The sequence below is a fragment of the Parasteatoda tepidariorum genome, chromosome 9 (genome assembly GCF_982258835.1).
Source record: "Parasteatoda tepidariorum strain Cologne lab strain chromosome 9, Ptep-v5.0, whole genome shotgun sequence".
NCBI lineage: Eukaryota > Metazoa > Arthropoda > Arachnida > Araneae > Theridiidae > Parasteatoda > Parasteatoda tepidariorum.
In genome coordinates, this window is record NC_141763.1 from 21,503,431 (window position 1) to 21,526,518 (window position 23,088).

Consider the following 23,088-nt stretch of genomic DNA (forward strand, 5'->3'; position numbering starts at 1 on the left):
ATAGATGGTGCGTTGTTGGAGAAGAGATCCCTGATTGAAGGTATCAATTTTGGTTTCAAGGAAGTTTCGATGTATTTTTTGGCATTCAAGATGCCAAGAATCACTTGAATTCGGCCCACACCATCTGCAGACATACATGCCCAAATCATGACATTTGTTGGAATTTTTGTAGTTGCTTCAATACAATCAGGATGAAGCGCTTCACCTACTCTACGTCTCACGTATTTTCTACCATTTCTTTCAAAGAGCGATATTTTACTCTCATCACTCCAGATTACTTGCTTCCATTGATTTGCTGACCATTTAATGTGTTCTTTTGTCAACTTAATTCGTTTTTAGCGTTGCTTTTGATTTAAATATGTTTTTTTCCTTGGAATTCTAGCTTGTAGTCCAAATCCTGATAACCTTCTTCTTATTGTTCTTGAACTTACTGCAATACCAGCTGCATTCATTGCACATCTAATGGCATTTGATGACATTTTTCTATCTTGAAGGCGTAGCCATTTAATTTTTCTATCGGTAGTAGCACTTGTGCATTTTTTTCGGTCTGATTTGGCAACCTGAGAGACAAAAAATACATCGAAACTGTCCTGAAACCAAAATTGACACCTTCCATCAGAGATCTCTTCCCCAACAACGCACCATTTATTTTTCAGCAGGAATAAGCTCCATACCACACAGCAAAGTATGCAAAGCATGCTTTCAAAATAAAGGCATAGATATATTACCATGGCCAGGAAACAGCTCTGATCTCAATCCAATTGAAAATTTGTGGCGACATTTGAAAATTCTTGTACGAAAAAAACGTCCATCCAATAAAAGACAACTAAGTGAAGCTATAATTGATTCTTGGCACCATGTGAATACGAAAGATGAACTCCAAACACTCGTTCACTTGATGAAAAGACGCTGTGAAGCTGTCTTAAAAAATAAGGGTTATCCTACTAAGTATTGACTGTGTAAGTATCACTTTAAAAAATTGCAAATCTAAGATAGATCTGACTATTTGTTGCATAACCTTTTTTGTAATACAGATATTGTAATACTGTATTTATTATTAAATTCTACATTAAATTACCTTCAATTTGATATATAAACGTTCGTATTTAAGTGTAAATTAATATATTCTACAAGCACACAAAGTTGAAAAACATGAAACTTTCAAAAAGTGTCCACACTTTTGGCCACCACTGTATATGTCATTACCTGTCTGTGTTATCCCTGTTCTATTTTCTTTTCCTTAATTTTATTTAACTACTAACATTAAGTTGACTAACTCAAATAATTTTAATATCAATGGCCTTTGATTCAGTTTGTATTCATATAATTTACGGAGGTGGCCTTTTTGGCCAGGTACTCCGGTGCACCAATTATTAGTTTCCGCAGATAAGTCATGCATCTCAATTTGCTCCCCAAACTTTAATTTTGTCAAGTATGTTTCTTAGTTTAATTTCAGGATGAATGGGAAAAGGGCCGTTAGGCCTCAAACGCCGAGTTCCACTACAACGAACGAACAAATCAGGTAAGTCATGCAAAATCTTTTAAAAATTTAGCAACATGTTGATGAAAATTCAACGTGTTAAAACTCATTGGTCGGTGTCGAAAAAGCTAAAAATTCTTGTAATGCTTTATTATTTATTCTATTCCACAGTTCCCTTCGATACATGTAAAATATATGGTCTTCCACAATCGCAATATGAGCCGTGAAACAGGTGGTATTTTGGATTCTTTTTTTTTTTTACATGAATGGACTAAACATCCTGCTCGTTGATGCTCACCAACCCCGCTGATGGCTTTGCAATAATTGCTGTTTCTTGGCACAAAACAGTTGAAATTATTCACCTGAAAATATATGTACTAAAAGCAGCACTTGTGTCAACACTTTTCCAACGTCCAAATATTTCCCTTAGTACGGAACCGATTATCCGGAACGGTCGGGACCATCGCTATTCCGGATAACTGATTTTTCCGGTTTTCTAAATCGCCACAAAAAGTCGTTTTTTTTACTGTTAAACCCAACTAAAAAAAAGAAAAATTTGGAATTAATCTTAAAAATAAGAAAAAACGATGAAGTAATACACTAATGATTATTTCCCAAAAGATGGTAAGGTAAACATCTTTCAAAAAAGAAAGAAAAATCGTAAAATCTTATGATGAAAAAAAAATTGTTTTTTGAAAATGGCGAGAAAATTTATCGAATTTCGTTCCGGTGTTTTGGTTTTCCGGTTTTCTGATTTCCGGATAACGGATTCTGTACTGTATTAAGATCTATTAGTGAACTTAAATCCTTATTCTAAGTAATCATTTTTTGACATAACATTTAAAATTAAGAGCATATTGTTTAAACAAATTTGGTTAGTTGACAACTGTAATGCAATATTTCTGCTTACCAAACGGACGGATGTATTTTAAATAAAATTTTTGAATTCATCACTTTGTGCATGAAGCTGAAAGCTAAGTTCTAAATCGTTTAACGAATCTCTTCAGCCGTAATTCATAATAGTATATTTATATAATAATTTGCATCAAAAATAATAATTGTAAAACGGTTAATATGATCAGACCCCGATTTAAATCAAATCAAATTTTAACCATCTGACTTTTTTTTGAAATTCAATTTCTCAGGAGCTATACAACCGATTTTTGTATTTTGACATGTAAAATTATATTCTTCAAAACGATGCAAAATATTTTGTACCTTACTAAATTGCATACCTTTTTAGATCACTACGAAATAAAATGATAAAAAAAAATATTTATTACAAGTTGCTTTTTAAATGGAATTATTTTGGATAAACAAATTTCATAATTATATATTAATAAAGCATTAGTGTCAATAATAATATGACGATTTTCTACGGCTCTCCTAATGAATTAGTATATTTTCTCCTGATCTTTCTTTCGAGGGTTTTTGCTTCTTAGAAATAAGCTTTTTTTAACCCTTTAACGGGCCCTTTATTTTTAGTAAAGGTAAATTAAAGCATTATTGGAATTGAAATTGTTTTAAGATCAGTAATTGATATAAAAAAAAGAAACTCATTTAGTTTATAAAAATGTAATTTTTTTGGCGGTAAATATATTTAACATGACCTATTAGGAACTTTCTAACTTTTATTTTTCTTTATTTATAAAACAAATTCCTTAAATGCTACAAACTGCAATAGGAATTATGTATTTTATAACTTTTATACGTTTTTTAAAAGTGACAAATGGTTACCAATTTTATTCAAACTCACTTCAAGAAAGCTGAAGTTATTGATAAATGGAAACCTAAATTAAAAGTGGTAAAACGTGGTGGTAAGTATACTTACCACGGCCTTGAAAAGGGTTAATATAAACTACCAACGACAATTAAACATTATTGTCATCAACGATAGTATTATTGCGATTTCTTACTGTTCTTCTAGACCAGGGGTCTCCAAACTTTCCAGCCTTAGGGCCATACTGATTACTCCAGTAAGTTCCGAGGGCCAAAACCATATTATCATTGTTGCCGGTGGTAAAAAGTGAAATAGCCCACTGATGAAAAAAAAAGTCCGAAAAAGTACGCACCGTTTAAAAAAGGCTGCAAATCGGCAACACTGCATATTATTAATTTTCCTGTCATTATCTGTAATTTCTAGATTAGTCGTAGAGTACGAGCCATGAGGAGTAACGTGACACGACATCTGGTGTGGACACAAGCGGAAATAAGTAGTACCTTCTATTGATAACAGATGGCGCTAATAGCACGTACAGAATAATCTCGTTGGTTCGAGAAAGTTCTGGTGTCTTCCACTCACTTCTAGATGGCAGTAATTGGAATATATAAGAAGGCTAGTGGCGCAACCACAAGTCAGCTCTCAACTCATGATTTTAGTAGCTCAAGATTTCAATTCATATGGAAAGGTAAAAGGCCCCTTCGGGCCTAAACGCCTTGACAAAATAGAGACGACGACGACGACCACAAGTCAGTTCCTATGACACTGTTGTGAAATAAAATAGTGCGTACCTCCTTAAAACGTGTTTGTGCATGTTTAAGTTTAAGACATCTCTGTAACAGTATTTTGATTTGAATTGTTGCTTTTGTATGTGATTTAGTAGTATGGAAAAGAAGCGAAAAATTGATAGTGAATGCAGAAAATTCAAAGATCAGTGGAACATTCAGTATTTCGTAATTGAGTTCAGTAACAGGGCGCTATGTTTGATTTGCAATGAAACCATAGCCGTTCTCAAAGAATATAACATTAAACGTCATTATGAAACAAAGCATTTTCAAAATTACTCAAAATATACAGGAAGTTTGCGGACAGAAAAATTCGAAGCTATGAAGCGCGGATTGAAATCGCAGCAATCTTCATTTACAAAACTCAAAACTGAACAAGAGGCTGCAACTCATGCCAGCTTTCGTGTGGCTCTTGAAATTGCAAAACGTGGAAAACCGTTCACCGAAGGAGAAATGATCAAAGAATGCATAATTGCAGTAGCCAAAGAATTGTGCCCTGAAAAGGTAAATTTATTAAAAACTGTCAGTATGTCAGCAAACACTGTGGCTCGAAGGGTAGAAAACATCGCTGAAAATATATCCTCTCAAAATGGACATGTTGAGTGGTTTTCTTTGGCCTTGGATGAGTCAACGGATGTGTCAGATACTGCTCAGGTGTTGATTTATATTCGAGGAGTAGATAAAAGCTATGAAGTGCATGAAGAACTTCTTGATATGTATAGTATTTATGGCACAACTACTGGTACAGATATTTTTAAAGGAGTTAAAATGGCCATTAATCAAAAGAACCTTCGATGGAAAAACTTGAAATGTATTACAACTGATGGAGGCAAAAACATGAGTGGGAAAGATAAAGGAGTGGTCGCTCTTGTGTCAAAGGCTGTAGAAAATGACGGTGGTTCAAAACCATTTGTCTTACATTGTATCATTCATCAACAGTCTTTGTGCGGAAAATGTTTGGATATGTCTGAAGTTCTGAAACCAGTCATATTAACTGTTAATTTTATCAGATCTTTTAGGCTGAATCACCGACAATTCCGACAATTTATTGCAGAGATTGGAGAAAATGACTTACCTTATCATACTGCCGTACGTTGGCATAGTTGTGGGAAAGTCCTTCAGCGCTTTTTTGAACTTCGAGCAGTGATCGAAATTTTTTTGAATGAAAAGCATCGCCCTCTTACTGAATTACAAAACAACGCATGGCTGTGGAAGTTAGCATTCTATGTTGATTTCACAAAACATGTGAACGAACTGAATTTGAGATTGCAAGGAGAAAACCAGCATCTTCCTGATTTATACACTAATATCAAATCATTCCGGAAGAAATTGATACTGTTTCAATCACAACTACGAAGTAAATGTTTTTCACATTTTAAAACATGTGAAATATTCAGCCACACCACTGAGACTGAGTTTCCTATCGATTTTGCAATCGAAACTTTGAGTGCTTTGAAAATAAATTTTGATACTCGTTTCTCGGACTTTGATGCCATTGCGAATCAAATTAAGATTTTTCAGAATCCATTTGATACTGACATTGAAACCCTAGCCCCGAAACTTCAAATGGAAATGATTGATCTACAGTGCAGTGATATAATTAAGAACAAATATCAAAACTCATCTTTGTTGGAATTTTATAAGAATCTTCCACTGACACAATTTGATAATTTGCATAAATTTGCTCGTGGGCTGTTTTCTGTTTTTGGTACTACTTATTTGTGTGAGAAGACCTTCTCCAAAATGAAGTCCACAAAAATTGTTTACAGATCTAAATTAACTGATGAGCATCTGAAATCTCTTTTAATAATTGGTTCAAGTAAAATTAGTCCACAACTACAAACTATTGACAGTGGAAAATCTCAATTACATAAATCTCATTAGTATTTCATATGTCATTATGCTTGTTATAAGTTATGTTTTTATTTAAAATGTATAAAATGTTAGTTGGATTCATTTCAATAATTTGTTAGTTATTATATACTGAAATTAAATTTTCTGCATATTATACATGTCTTTACTCATTACAATTTTGTGTTTCTTTATCCAACTTATCACAAAAACAATAAGCCTACAACAATGTTATGAGTATAGCCCATGACCATATCAATGTAGATGTCATATTAATAATTATTCAACATAAAATTAGAACACTTCATTAAACTAAATTTAATTTGCCATAAAAAATATGTTCTCTAAAAGGAGTTTTCAAGTATGCTAGCTCTCCGCGGGCCGGACAAAATCTGTCCGCGGGACGGATGTGGCCCTCGGGCCGTAGTTTGGAGACCCCTGTTCTAGACAAATATCTTTACTCCATTAGTTTTGCTTTCAAGTACATAACATATTTATTTTATAGAGCTCCAAGCTAGAACTTATCATTAATGTTATTTTTAAAATGTGTGAAAAATTGAATAGACTATAGTTAAATTCAGAACAATGGCTGAAGTTTAACCAATCAGAAACGTTTTTCGTTCATCCCGTTCGAACTGTAGTAGAATGTTCTAACGTCTACAATGACCTTCCTCGTGGTATCTGCATGCCAAGTTTCTTCGATTTTGGTTGGATGGTTAAGGAATCTATAACGGACACACACACATCTACACACAGACAGAAATTCATTTATATGCAGAGATGCCAACTTGCTCCGGACAGCAAATATATATTTTAAAGTGGTAGTTTATGAATTGTGATTCTTGGTTTGATAAATTCAATTTAGTAGATTTTTATCCACCACTATTTCTAAATAATTCATAGGCTTATATAATTCACCACTTTATTAGAGATGCCAACTTCACTACTCACTTAGGTCTCATCGAGCTCAGATGTTAGCGAGAGTTTGACAGTTTTGTATCGGGAGAGAATTTTCATTGCTTTGTTTTGTATAACTTCGAATGTAAGTAATCTTTTATTTTTTCATCTTATTTTGAGTTGAACCCTCGTGGAGTGAAGTTCCCTCTCCCGTGGATCGGAATTGATGTCTCCCTGCGGAGAATGGCGACGAGCGGAAAATTCGAAATTCTAGGCGAAGTACGGGACATGAACTGCGGGAGTTCGACTCCCGAGTCGATGCCTCTTCTTGTCGAGAGCCTCCCCGCTACCCCAAATGAAAAAGTTTCTAGGGTTATAAATGAACCTCTTAGGATTGATAGCGTTAATGAATATCCAAATTGTAGACAAAATTCTTCGAATACTGCCCAACAACCTGACTATGCCAACGGTGCACACATTGGAATTCTCACGCAAGAACAAAATTCCCTTCAAAAAGTTATAGACTTACTTATGGAAGAGAAAAATAATGCAAATCGCAAAATTGAGGAGCAAGATGCTCAAATCACTAAATTAAATAATAAAATTGACGAACTTTTGGATAAAATCTCGGACCTAACAAGCAAATTAGGACAAGACAAAAACTATCCCCCTGAAACTACTCAGAGAGAAGTTAGTAATAAAAGGAAAAAGGCCTCTAAAAACAAAAATTCTAAAAATTCTGCTGTTACAGTAAATAAGGAAACCTTCCACCCTGTTAATTTCCCCCCATTAATAATCACAGACAGTGATGATGCAACGCTAATCAAAAAACAAAAATTAGATTCAGAAAAGGATCAAAATAATGTTGCTACCGAAATCACTATAGACGAAATTTGTAACTACTGGGAAACCCAAATTGATTGTGATGATAGTACGAACAATTTAAATAATAATGAAAATTTAAATGATAACTTTGATGTCACTACTATAAATGAGGACTCTGAATCACTCTCGGATTTCAGAATACAAAAACATAAGAGGGAAAGAATTCCTCCGATTATCGTAAACGATTCCAGTCACAACTGGAAGACAATTAGAACTCTTATTGAAAGTCTCAACGTCACGAACTTCACCGGAAAAATTTTCGGAGATGAAATTAAAATAAAGCTAAACGTAATAGACGACTTTAGAAAAGTCACTAAATTCTTTGAGGAAAGGAAGGTTTTACATCATACCTTCAAACTGCAGATGGACAGACCCATTAGAGTCGTCTTAAAAAACGTACCTAAAGACACAGACATTGATGAATTAAGAGATAATCTTTTAAGCCGTGGCTTTACCTTATGCGAATACGGCATCAAACAAATGTTTCGATACGTGAATGGTGTCAAGAAATCTTTATCGAATTTTATTGTTGCCCTTCCAAAAAGTGAAAAAAATAAAGAAATATTTAATCTAACTGACCTAATGCAGCTTAAAATTAAAGTCGAATCATATAAAGGAAGAAACCGCATAACGCAATGTTATCGATGTCAAGCCTTTGGACACGTACAAAGCGCATGTTTTCATACTCCAAAGTGCGCGGAAGATCATTTTACCTATACCTGCTCAAAACCTAAAGAAAAAGAACCCACATGCATTAATTGTTCTGGGACTTACCCAGCTAACGCACAGATCTGCCCAAAATATCCCAAACTTGAACCTAAACAGATGATCACGACAAACCATAATAACGGAACCATATATAATAATAGAACTAAACCAAACCGCAGTTATGCTGATGTTCTCAGCGAAAAAAAGATCAGAGACATCAGAAGCATTAATAACGATACCATGACCGTAGTAGATGAAGCTAAGGATGTAATGATTGATTTAAAAAACCTTCTTGGTGAAATTAAAAATAGCGGTCTTCTAGAACTGCTGAGAAGCGGAAAAAATTCAAATTATCATCATGACAACTAAGACAAAAATTATACACCACCTTCAAATTGTTAATTGGAACGCAAATGGAGTTCACGAGAAACTTTATGAGTTAAAGGATTTTATTTCGCGATACACTCCTGACGTTCTTGTCATTACAGAATCTCACTTAAATAAACAAAAAAATGTTAAGATACCTAATTACACCACCTATAGAGTAGATAGACCATATCGAGGTGGCGGAGTCGCAATTATTATTAAAAACAGTCTCTCACATCACGAGGTTACAAAAGATGCCAGCGGCGGCATAGAATATATCACTGTCACCTTACAACATGGCAATAGTAGCATCAATATCACGGGAGTCTACAACCCCCCCAAGCATACTATCACCGAGACGCAGTTGAAAAACCTTTTTATTAGCAATCAGGATACAATTATTTTGGGGGACTTTAATTCTAAGCACTCCATCTGGGGCTGCAACCGTACCAATGTTAACGGCATCAATCTTAAAAAGCTCATAAATAAATACAACCTCACTGTCATAGCCCCGCTTGAACCCACATACTACCCCAATAATAGTTCTCAAATTCCAGACATTCTAGACTTAGCTATCACTAATATTAAAATACCAATGAGAAGCTCGGTTATTAATGAATTAACCTCGGACCATAGACCTGTTCTCTTAAATGTTGGCATATCTGCAATTCACACGCCCAAGATGATTAAAACGACAAACTGGGACCTTTTTCAAAATATTCTAACCACCAAACCGCCCCCCAATCTAGACTTAAAAAACCCAAATGACATCAACAATCAAATCAATAGTATTGAAAATTTCATCTCTGGCGCATACGAGGAAGCTTCCATAGATAAAGAATACAAAATTAATTTTCTTAAACTTCCTCAGGAAATTAGAAACCTAGTAAAAACCAGAAATTGGTGTAGGAAAAAATTCAAACGAACCTGCGATCCGAATTATAAAACTGAAATGCTTGAACTAAATAAAATCATTCACAAAGAAACTAGAAAGTATAAAAAATTACAGTGGAATGACAAGATCAAAAATCTAACAACTGAAAACAATTCAATCTGGAAAATGGCAAAGGCCCTCAGAACTGACCAAGTAATTAGCAAACCAATTAAGACAGATAATGGCTTTGCATGTACTAACACTGACAAGGCAGAAGCTTTTGCCACACATATGGCTAAGCAATTCTCCCTTAATAATGACTATGATATCGGCACACATAATATTGTCAATACCACTGTCTCGGACTTCCTAGTCTCTAATTCCCAAGTCACCCCTATTGAACCCACCAATAATTATGAAGTACAAAATATTATCAAGAAACTAAAATCAAAGAAGGCACCAGGTGATGACAATATTAAGAATAAAATGGTTAAACTTTTACCGAATACTTACATCTCCACCTTAACAGATATTTACAATGCCTGTCTGCACTTAAATTATTTTCCCACAAACTGGAAGAATGCTTCCATTATTCTGATTCCCAAAGCAAACAAAAACCTAACCTTACCCAAGAGCTTTAGACCAATCAGCCTACTGTGTATTTTTGGTAAAATTCTAGAACGTATACTGTATAACAGAATAAAGCCTTTTCTAGGCTGTCTGCCTAATGAGCAGTACGGTTTCAGAAAAAACTTAGATACCACCAAACAACTCCTTCGAATCATTGACTTCATTGGTAAGGGCCTGCAAACAAACAGACAACTGCATTTCTCATGCTTGACATCAGCAAAGCATTCGATCGAGTTTGGCATGCCGGTATCGTGTACAAACTAATTAATTTAAACTTTCCCTATGGCATTGTAAAAATAATACATAACTACTTATCAAACCGTACTTTTAATATTAAACTAAATAGTGTTGTTTCATCAAAGAGAAAAATAAATGCGGGTGTTCCCCAAGGGAGCATTCTAGGACCGATACTGTTCATTATTTATACCCACGATTTTCCCATATTTCACGACGACCACAACAGTATCACGGCGTTTTACGCTGACGATACTGGAATCTTGCAGAAATCTTTCAAACCAGATAATGCACTTCAAAAACTACAGAAAAAGTTATATGATGTGGAAGACTGGTGCCTAAATTGGAAGTTCAAACTAAATGCTAGTAAATCGCAACTTTTAATAATACAAAAGAATAGAAAGTCCTACTCTAATAAATACCAACTAGTTCTCTTTAACAACACTATACCCATAGTTGATAAAGCTATATATTTAGGCTTAACCATTAATAAAAAACTGACCTGGTCTGACCATGTAAATAACATTAAAAATAAAGTATATGCAGCAACCAACAAACTTCAAACACTTTTTCATAACCGACACCTTAGTTTAAAACTGAAAAAACTCCTGTATACCTCGATGATACGTCCTATTATGACGTACGCCTCAGCTGCCTGGTGTAACGCCTCCGAAAAAGACCTCAAAAAACTTATCGTACTCCAAAACAACATCTTGAGAAAACTCACGGGAGCCAGATGGTTTATCCGCAACAATGCCATTCATAGAGATCTTAATATTGACCGCTTTGACCATCATTTCAACAAATTAAATAGAAACTTCTTTATTAAAGCCGCCACCTGCAATACCGCAAATTTTAATGATATTTTCGACTGCATAAATCTCAAAGAGGATGCAAAAATTCGACCCATTGCACACTTCTACACTTCTGATATCATACTAACATTTAACAACACAAACACTCACTGACGGCCGGGTCTCTACTTAACAGAGCCACATTTACTTACACATATACACACATATTCACAATCCTTTAACTCCCCCCCCCCTTTTGTATTTCCAAACTGTAAATATTCATTAGTGTTTATTTTCCCATTGTACTTTAATTTTACCTTTTTCACGTACATTTTTATTACTTGTAATTTTGTCATTGCCTAATAATGGCAAAGTGCCATTTTTCTTTTCTCAAGAACTCCATTTGCTCCCCAAACTTTAATTTTGTCATGTATGTCTCTAAGTTTAACTTCAAGATGAATGGGAAAAGGGCCGTAAGGCCTCAGACGCCCAGTTCCACTACAACGAACGAACGAACGAAGAGATGCCAACTTTATCGCCCAATCAGTCTACTTAACATACTTGGAAAAATATACGAAAAAATCATCTACAATAGAATAAAACCACTTCTTACAGCCCTCCCCGACGAACAGTATGGATTCCGACAAAAACTAGATACCACCAAACAGTTACTCCGAATAATAGACTATACTGGCAGAGCAATCATAAATAAAGAAACAATAGCCTTCCTGATGATCGACATATCCAAAGCATTTGATAAAGTATGGCACACTGGTACAAAACTCATACAGCTGAATTTTCCACCCGGCATAATCAAACTTCTATCCTGCTATCTTTGTAATAGAACATTTCAAATCACCATCAAAAACAAAAAATCCACAAAGAGAAACATCACAGCCGGAGTACCACAGGGCAGCATTCTGGGACCGATATTATACATAATATACACTTATGATTTTCCTATAAACAAAGCCGATTATAACAGCATAACAGCCTATTACGCAGACGATACCGGTATTATTATTAAATCCAGAAACCCAAATCATGCTCTTCAAAAACTACAAGACCATATAGACGAAATAGAAGACTGGTGCTTAAAATGGAAAACTGCAGTAAATGCTGGAAAATCACAAATATTAATTATACAAAAAAGAAGCATTAAAATACTTCCACAACTTCAACCAAAAATGTTCAACATACCAATAGTTAAAAAAGCAAATTATCTTGGCCTTATAATCAATAGCAAACTCACCTGGAATGATCACATCAAAAGCACAATAGATAAAGCAAATGCAGCAATAATAGCCATACAACCATTAATATATAATCAGAATATGTCACTTAAACTAAAGAAGCTACTATATACAGCAATTATCCGCCCAATACTTACCTATGCCTCACCTGCCTGGACAACGATACCTCAACATCTACTGAAGAAATTAAACCAATGCCAAAACAAGATCCTTGGAAAAATAACCTGTGCAAGATGGTTCATCCGGAATACCAATATACATGCAGACCTAAAAATACCAACTCTATCACAGCATATATACAAGCTAAACGCAGATTTTTTCGATAAAGCCATAGAATGTAAAACAGCAAATTTTAATGAAATCTTTAAATTTGAAAATTATATCAAAGATAAAAACTACAGACCAATAGCTGCACATTTCACCTCCGACGCCTCATATCATAACTATCAAAACAAATAATTTCATCAACCTTTCTGAAAATAACGTTTACTCATGCTGATACAATTCTGAACAACTCCAAAATCAAACAAACACAGTTTAGAGCAAGCTGCTCAATTTATTTTTGATTCCTTTTTAGTTATTCAAGGAAAGAGCTTGAAACATTCATAAAAGCAACTCCATTGTCTGCTTACCTCATTGCTCAACCAAAACTGTTCAAAAATTCCAGATGAATGGGAAGATGCCGAGTAAAATGATTAGTTTTAAATTAATGATTAATTCAATAATTATAGGTTTGTTATAGTTGTAGAATTGGAAACTTAATCAGTGAAACCGAATCTGTATTCATACAATAAAAATTTTTGAGATATTTTAAGTTAATTATAAATTAATAATGAATTTTATTAATAAAACTTTTTAGATAAACAAAGCTGATTGCACAGCACTAAAGGAGGAATGAAGAGATCATGGATAGGAAATAAAATTATTTATTTTCAATTCAATCAGATGATTAGAATCATGAATATAAAAAGCAAGAACTGTTGATTTTCAAACACAAACATTGCTTAATCTTTTTCCGCTTTGTAATCTCAAACTACGTCAATATGACCGTTTCCCTTTCTTCAGAACGGATTTTATCTCTAGTAGTAAAATTTCTACCGCTTTCTGATAAGATCGCTATGGAGATAAGCCAAGAATATTCTTTATCATTTGAAAAGAAAGTCTCATTTCAAATTAGTCTATGTTTTAGCTATGGCGAATGTTTTGCAGGAGAGGAATCTTGTTATTGTTTCATCCAAAAAGCTCTCGTTCTTTGAGTGGAAGTTCGAAAAATCAGATTTGGGACCAGGAAATGTCATACGCAGTTCAAATTTCAATCTCGGAGGTGCCGATGCATGGTTTCTGGAACTAAGAAGAGATTTCTTCGATACCTTGTATTTATATCTCTGCAACTCTGAATGTGTTGATATTGTCATACATTACACCATCATCTTATCGGACTGCGTAGATCGCGAAATTCACAGCAACGTGGCATCCATACGCAGTTTCGGAACTTTGCGCAAAGCCGATTTACTCTCCAGTTTCAAATCCCTCTCGTCTTCAACTAACTATCCAGTAACTATCACCTGCGTGATTAAAGTGCCCAATCCCGTAGTATCCGAGTCCGCAGACGATATCTCCGCTGGTGATTTTTTACTGGATTCTTTGAAAGAACTTTCGTGTGATTTTAAGAAAATACTGGAAGATGGCAACAGCACCGACATCTCTCTGGATGTTAACGGCGTTGTTATCAGAGCGCACAAAATAGTGCTGCAAGCACGTTCGCCGGTTTTTTATAACATGTTCAATCACGATACTAGTGAAGCTGCTCAAAATGAAGTGGTCATCAGGGATATTGCGGCCAGTACCATGAAGAGACTCCTCGCTTATCTATATTCTGGAAGGAAAGAAAAGTGTGGATTTGAAGAGACGTTTGAGTTGTACTACGCTGCTGATAAGTACGAAGTGTTGTCCCTGCGAAACATTTGCAAGAATGATTTGCTTGACCAGTTACAAGTGAGCAATTCTTGCTGCTTGTTTAGTTTGGCGAACCGTCACAGCGACGAAACTTTTAAGGAACAGGTAGTGAATTTCATAAGTTCTAATTTCAAATCTGTTGTAGATACGGATGCGTTTGAAGAGATGAACAAAACTGATATGAAATTGTTAACACGATCTTGTGCGCACAACATATTACAGTAATGTCACTCAGAAATTTAAAATTTTTTAAACACGATCGCATTTTAGAGTAAAAGTCGAGGAATTGATTGGCACATTGCTGGATTGTTTAAGATGAACTAAAAAATAACATTGTTTCTAAGTTCAATTTAAAGCATTTTTTTATGGGACAAGAACAAATACTATAATTTTCGTATAAGTAAGTATATTATTTAAAAGAATGTATTGCATTTGGTTCTATATATTAAATTACTTTGTTTAAAGTTCCACTATGTACTGAAGAATTTTTTTTCATGCAAACATTATAAGCACTTATATTTACATTTTATTTAAATGCAATTTCTTAGAAAGGGAAAGTGTTAAAATAACGTTAAATGTAAGCATATTGTTTGAAATTATTTCTTACTGTTTAATTATATTTGTCATTTTACATAACTGGGCCATAAATTGTAACTTTTTAATACGTACTAAAAATGATTGTAGACCATTAAGGCAAGGAGTGCGCTTGTTCTTGTTATTCAGTGGAGTTTGACTTCTGACACACCCATACGTCACACCCGTTTATAGGGCGGATCCTTCCAGTCATACATCCAGTCATTCATCCACAAATCGTAATTTTAAACTGATCCAGAGAACGATCAATCACCAATTCAGTACACCCATAGGCATAATTTGTCATTTGAACATGTAGGACTTTGCGACCCGATCAATTTAAAGTGCACTAGTCACCATTTACTACACGAAGTCTCCGGCTGGCTGTATTTAAACTCCCGAGTTCACGAACGTGAGTCCAGCGCCCTGCCAACCAGGACAAAGTGTAATTTACTATATTTTCGGAATAATTATTATAGGTAACGCATATGTTTATTCATATCTTGAATTTTATTGTTTTTATTCATATATTTTTCTTTTGGATGCATTACTCATAGATGGATTTTCTCGTACAAATTCTAAAAACTCTTAAATGCTCAATTATCATATTTTTAAAATTCAGTTAGATGTAATTTCTTGAAGAGAAATATCTTGTGTTTACGATGTAAGCATAATATTAAAAAAAAATTACAATAGATTAAATTTAGTAACTTATTTAAATCATAACTGCGTTCTACATTTCTGGAATTTTTACGCTAACACCTAAACACCTGTTTTTAACCCATTTTTGCACAGCGTCTTTTACGAAGGACGGTTACTTAGCTCATGGATTATTTTTGTACAAGCAAAACAGTTCTACCAACCTTGATATATGGAAAATACAGATAAGCGGTAGGAAACAGAAGAAATTATCCACTTTTTTAATATAGTTGTTTCTCATATATGATCCACTTTTGGTGACTGAGCTATAATAAGTTAAAATTCAATTAGGTACATTTCTCTTATATAAATTTTTCATTTCTGTTTGATTGTGTAAGTAATTATATAATATTTACCCTTTCTAAGACTCTACAAGATTCTGAATTCTAAAAATTATTTCAACCCAGATAAATAAAAAAACTATTAAAAAAAAGGAAAGAAAAATAAAAAAGGAGAAAATGTTATTGCTTTATTACGATCACTGGTTACCATATATGGCAACGTTACTTTTAAAAAGTAACGAGTAAAAGTACAAGTATTTTTAAAAAAAGTAACGAGTAAAAAGTAAAAAGTTCTTATTTTAAAAAGTAACGAGTAAAAAGTACAAGTAAAAGTACAGGTACTAAACAAAAAAAGTAACGATTTAAAAGTACATTTCTAGGAAATCGAAAATTCAAAGTAACTTAAAATTTGATTGAATAATATTCTTATGTTCTTTAATGTTTTTGCAAAATTGTAGTTATTTATTTAATTATTTTTAATTTTGAAAGTTATGGATTTATTTTTAAATTCGGAAGAATATTATAATATAATTTTATAATATAATCGTATAATATAATTTTAAAATCAAATATAATTTTAATATCAAACTTTTTATGGATTTGCACGAGAAAGAAATTTTATCTATTGATTTTAATTTTTAGTTTACTTTTGTTTATTTAAATTACCATTGATTTAAAATTGTTTTACTTTATAGAAACGCGTTTTAAAAGCACAAACATAAACAAAGCAAACACGGGGTTTCAGAAAGCTTTGTGATCTTTGAGCTAGTAAAAAATAATTGAATGTGCAGTATAAGTTGAAGCAGAACAGTCTACAGTTTTATTTGTAACAATGGCTAATGCTGAAGTTATGCAAGAAAACCATTTTCCGAACATTTCTGCCTAACGGAATAATTAAAATTTGTAAACGAATTTTAGTATCAGCGGCTAAATTAATACCTTCGAGTTTTCAAGAATTAAAATAGTAATTATAATAGTTTTCAGTAGCACAAATAGGAAGTTCTTAGAGATTTGACTGGGCATTGTTTGACAAGGTCGGGCATAAACATAATTTTAGTAAAAAATATACTAGGTAAAAATGTTTTTAGTAAAAAATGTATTAAGACAAAAATTGTATTATTAGTGAGTTCAAAAAGAAAATTGAAAAACGTAATAACAAAATCCAATATTTTTTTATTTAAAATGTATTAAAAAAATGCATAAAACTCGAAAATGAATGAAAATAACTTGCTAATTAATATTTTTATTCATGTTGCAAAATAATTGCATTTCGAAAGCATTTTTTTTTTTAGAAAGCTTACCGAGTTTTAGAAAAAAGTAACGATTTCATTCGACATTTCCGATACAAATACTTGTACTTTTTCCCTAAAAAAGTAACGAAAGTACAAGTAAAAGTACTAAATTTAAAAAGTAACGAAGTACAAGTAAAAGTACGTACTTTTTACTTGTACCGGCGGTACAAGTAACGAAAGTAAAAGTACTGCCATATATGCTGGTTACCCATTGGTTAAATGATTACTTCTCTGTTTTGACTCCTTTAAACGCCACAACATTTCAAATCATGGGTTGCAAAAACTGTCTCAATTGATGTTTGTCGTCGGATTGGTTCAAGACGTTACAAAATACCTTCTTCAGCATTCATATTTATATTAAAATCATTGTTAATCATAAGTTAATTATAAAAATAATATTAAAAAAAACTTTAAATCATTATTATGTAAATACATCAAGATATAAATGACCGCTTGTTAAAGAAAAAATTTCTAAAAAAATTATCAACGGTCGCCATAGCAACGCATGTGCACTGTTTACTATTATTCTTGAACACAGTTGAAAAGTGCGATGACGTCCAAATAAGGTGCGCAACGCCATCAAATCCTAAGCAAACACCCATTTCGCCAATGGATAATAAAGTTCATTTAACCACAACTTAATTAAAATATGATAAAGAGTTATTTATTTTTAACAGCCTTCAACAGCTTTTTATCTTTCTGAGGATGATTTTCTTTAGAGGTAGTAGAAGGATTAATTATAAGCAGAAACATGTTTTCTATTTCGTTTGATTGTTAGAGTTTAAAAATAACGCAAATTATTATGCATTTGATTAAATGTTAATTCAATTTATATATAGTGGTGGTTAATATAATTTTAAAACATATTTATGAAGACAAAAAATAGCAAATAAATATTATTTTCACTGTCAGTTTAAATGTAAAACAAAACTTTTCCAAAATATGTTATAGGTGATTAAAAAAAGATCCATTTAATTTATTGAATAAATTTCTTCTAAAAATTTAAAGTGGTAGTAAACTACATATTTGAGATTTTATTTAAATAATCTTGATTATCAAAGCATTTATTGTATTCTAGACCAGGTCTGTCCAATTGGCGGGCTGAATGTGGCCCGCTAACACATATGGTACGACCTGCCAACTTATTATTCAGGTTGATCAACCTCAGTTTTCCTATTAAAATGTAAGCAAATTGCTTTATAATCCTTCTGTTCCATTGTTTTATAATTAATAATTCAACCATTAATTGTTATTGAAAACCTGCCAACTCTTCCGGATTTTCGGGAAGATTTTATTTTCATTTTTAAAGTGGTAGCAATACTCTGGTTATTCCAATTAACTTTTTGAATTATAATGATAATTATGAATGAGTTTGACCACCACTACATATAAATAATTACAATAAATATATAAAAGCATAATAATCATTGCGCAAGCGAATTTCAACAGGATCAAAATATAAATGTATATTTGAGCCAGATTGTTTTTCGTTTATTGTTTTACAACCACTCTGAAAATCCATTCTCGAAAAGAGTGAAAGTTGGCAGGTATGTTATTGTGTAAGAGGTTATTATTCAACATTTTCAAACTGCGACCCGCCAGGTTATTAGTGACCGGAATTCTGGCCCGTGGGCTCTTTACAGTTGGACAGCCCTGTTCTAGACCAAACACATAAAAGTATGACTTTGACTAACGTTAAAATCTTACTTGCCGAACTATCAGCAATTATTAGAAAAGTTGTTTCATGGAAAAAGCAGCAGCACATTAGGGAATAAATTATTGCATTTCATACCATTATTTATCAATTGGTTTTAAAAATATAAGAATTTACATTTTTTAGGATACATCGCAAATTTTTATATAATTTTTTTTTAGTGTATGCTAACACTGAAATAGCTACGTTACCAGTATTTAGGAATTTGAAAGAAGAATATGTTCCAAAAAATGGAACATTATCGTTTAAACGGTTGAAGCTGGCTGAGTAATTTCTCCCCAACAACAAAAGTTAAATAATATTTGCAAAACTTTGAGTTGTCGCGGGGGACTAAATATGTAAAAAGTGGTGATTAATAAAATTCGTAACTATGTTAAACGAGATTAAAATTAGCGATAATGTTAAGCATTTTTTCAATTTGCTATTAATTCAGTCAGAAAATAGATATTGTTTTAAATAAACATAATTTCAAATGTAAATCATAGTGGTAGTTACGAGCAAATAATTAAAGATAAATAAATAAAAGTTAACCCTTTTGAAGACAGTGGTAAGTATACTTACCACCACGTTTTACCACTTTTAATTTAGGTTTCCATTTTTCAATAACTTCAGCTTTCTTGAAGTGAGTTTGAATAAAATTGGTAACCATTTGTCACTTTTAAAAAACGTTTAAAAGTTATAAAATACATAATTCCTTTTGAAGTTTGTAGCATTTAAGGAATTTATTTTATAAATAAAGAAAAATAAAAGTCAGTAAGTTCCTAATAGATCATGTTAAATATATTTACTACCAAAAAAATGGCATTTTTATAAACTAGATGAGTTTTTTTTTTATATCAGTTACTGTTCTTAAAACAATTTCAATTCCAAAAATACTTTAATTTACCTTTACTAGTAATAAAGGGCCCATTAAAGGGTTAGTAGAGTTCCTATCTAATTTAAAATTTTCACTCTGTTATTTTTTTATTTTTTAAGAAATAACTCATTCTTGGTTGCGACAGATATAAATGATGTTGAAGATGCAGGGATACCACAGGCGACCAAAAATGTTAAAAGTGGTGATTAATAAAAATCAAAAATCTATTAAAAAGGATTAAAATTAGTGTAGGGTTCGCATAGGTTTAATTTTATCACGGAGCAGAAAAGTGTAACATTTATATAAAAAAGATGGCAACTGATTATCTATACATCTATATCTATACATAATAATAAAAGCGGCTGTGTGTGTGTGTGTGTGTCTGTAATCACAATATATCGCCCCAGAAGCCTCGCCCAGGCACGAAACTCGGCACATAATTGTGTTTTGACATAATGAAGAAGTATTTTTTTTCTTTTTCAAAAAATTGGATTAGTTATTTAGTTATCAGTCATTTTGTAAGTCTATGCTTTTCGTCTGCTTTTTCGTCTTCAAAGAGCCATATTCAAAAAACTATTAAAAAATGCATATACTTTTCCCCACTCTTATAAATGTATGCTAATGCGAACCTTACAATTGAAATATTAATTTTCGACAACTTAAACCAATAATATACGAAGGAATTAATAATTTAATTGTAAAGTTCGCATTAGTTTACATTTATTAAAGTGGAGAAAAGTTTAACTTTTGTATTAAAAATGTGGCAACATATTCGATACGTAAATAGAACGCTTCGCTTTGATATATTTGTCATAATTGTTATAATAAGTTTTTCTTCTTCTTTCCACGCTCTATTTTTTTTCTTAAGCGAAGACGATAATTTTTGTAGCGATATTGTAGTACTTTGTACAACTAAAAATGTTTTTCACAACACTTTAAAAATATTTACTTTATTTTCTTTATATATACAGAGAACAGTCGGCAAAGAATTCGATTAGGTTGAAAAACATTTCGCTAAAAAGGAACGAATTCCAAAAGAAAAAGTAAACAACTTAAAGAATAAAAATGCTGATGCCAGCCAATTTTTTGAAAGTTAACTTAGAAATAACAAACCAAACGATGTTAAATAACAAACCAAACGATGTTAACAAAATGACGTAGAAAGCGCAACTAGATCAAAATTATACAAGCACAACTAGATCAAATTATAATACCTGAGTGCTTGACGTAACAGATATAGAAATAGAATTTGATACCATAAAAAATTATATAGAAATAAAAATTGATACCATAAAAAATTTATTCGTTTTCGTGTTCTTTTCATGTATTTGGCATTTTAGTTTTTTTTCCTTCTTAAGCGTTGTAGCTATATAATTTCAAACATCCTCAAGAGCTATAACACATCTGCAGCAGAACTGGATATGAAGACAAAATTGCAGGACAGGAACACTTTAATTGTCCACTAATCTTCATATTTCCTGCTATGTTTTAAAAAACTTTATTTGTGAAAACCTTCAGCGTGGCGGACAGCTGGCCGCCTTAGGCGGCTAGTATATAATAAATAGAGCGCTTCGCATTAAATATTTGTCGCTGTTTATTATTATTATTATCATTAAAATATTTTTTATTATTGAAATATTTTTTTATATTTTAAATTTTGTTTACTATTATTAAAATATTTTTTTATGAAATATCTTCTAACTTTTTAATTTTACTTCATTTAAACTAAATTCCTTGTATTTTAGCCTTACCTTATGTTAGGAACTTTTTCTATCATATTTCTTTCAGTTTATAATTGAGGGTGATTGCAAAGAATTTCATCGCTTTAAATACGAATAATTTACAATACGAGTCATGTTGGTAGTTACTAATGAATAATTAAATCTATACATAATAATAAACGCGGCTGTGTGTGTGTCTGTCTGTAATCACAATATATCGCCCCAGAAGCCTCGCCCAGGCACGAAACTCGGCACATAATTGTGTTTTGACATAATGAACAAGTATTTTTTTTCTTTTTCAAAAATTTGGATTAGTTTTTTAGTTATCAGTCATTTTGTAAGAAAATCTATGCTTTTTCGTCTTCAAAGAGCCATATTCAAAAAACTATTAAAAAATGCATATCTCTTATAAATGTATGTTAATGCGAACCTTACAATTGAAATATTAATTTTCGACAACTTAAACCAATAATATACGAAGGAATTAATAATTTAATTGTAAGGCTCGCATTAGTTTACATTTATCAAAGTGGAGAAAAGTTTAACTTTTGTATTAAAAATGTGGCAACATATTCGATACGTAAATATAACGCTTCGCTTTGATATATTTGTTGCTGTTCATCTGGATATGAAGACAAAATTGTACAACAGGAACACTTTAATTCTCAACTAATCTTCAGATTTCCTGCTATGTTTTAAAAACTTTATTTGTGAAAACCTTTAGCATGCAGGGGTGAAAGCGAGACGGAAAAGAGGAAAGGCTGGTAGTAAAACCATTTCAGTTATAGTTAGTTTTGGGGAGGAGTTTACTTATTCTTTCTTTAAATTTTTCAAGAATATCTACTTTATCTGGGAAAAGAAGCAGTTTTATATATATGCCAGAATTATAAAAGAAATCTTGATAGTTACAGATATTTCATTTTTTTTGAAAAAAATGCTGGAATGAAATGTTTTACGTACCAGGTTTTTCTCTTTTCCGTCTTGCTATATAAGGGCTTTCACCCATGTTAGCATGGCGGACAGCTGGCGGCCTTAAGCGACTAGTAAAAAATAATAAACTAATTTTAACCACTTCTTACATTGTACTGTTGCATCCCTGAAGATTTTTTTTAATCCTGAAACTAGACAGTTTTCTGTGAAGGAGCAGTTTTAGGCTGAATAATTTTCCCTTCAATATTTTTCAATCTTTAGCAAGTAAAATAAATGATGACAGGAATAAGGAAATAACACAAACAATTTATTTTACACCTTTTTTGGAACAGCAACAAAAACATGATGCCACTCACCACAAAACAAATATATATATACAAGAGATTGGAAATTAAATTAAAGAGGGAACATAGAGCACGCTACACACTCCCTTCCCAGTGGAAACGATTAAGAAACATAATCCTCTAAATGAGGTGGGAACCTGACGGTTCTTCCACTACGTGTGGTTTGCTTGTGGTTGTTAGAGGACGAGATTTGTTCCTGGGGTTCGCACTGAGGGTGTGAATCTGTGTCAACCCTTGGTTTGTGA

General features: G+C 32.5%; 1 protein-coding gene across 1 annotated transcript; it reads left to right on the forward strand.

Moving 5' to 3' along the window:
- Positions 1 to 4,084: 4,084 nt before the first annotated feature.
- Positions 4,085 to 5,869, forward strand: LOC147803374 (general transcription factor II-I repeat domain-containing protein 2-like). Its single transcript, XM_087151268.1, has one exon. It carries the CDS (start codon positions 4,085 to 4,087, stop codon positions 5,867 to 5,869), a length of 1,785 nt encoding a protein of 594 aa, XP_087007394.1.
- The last annotated feature ends 17,219 nt before the right edge of the window (positions 5,870 to 23,088 follow it).

Excerpts from the sequence above, each read along its gene's own strand:
- LOC147803374 (XM_087151268.1), top strand. The coding sequence starts at position 4,085 with ATGGAAAAGAAGCGAAAAATTGATAGTGAATGCAGAAAATTCAAAGAT.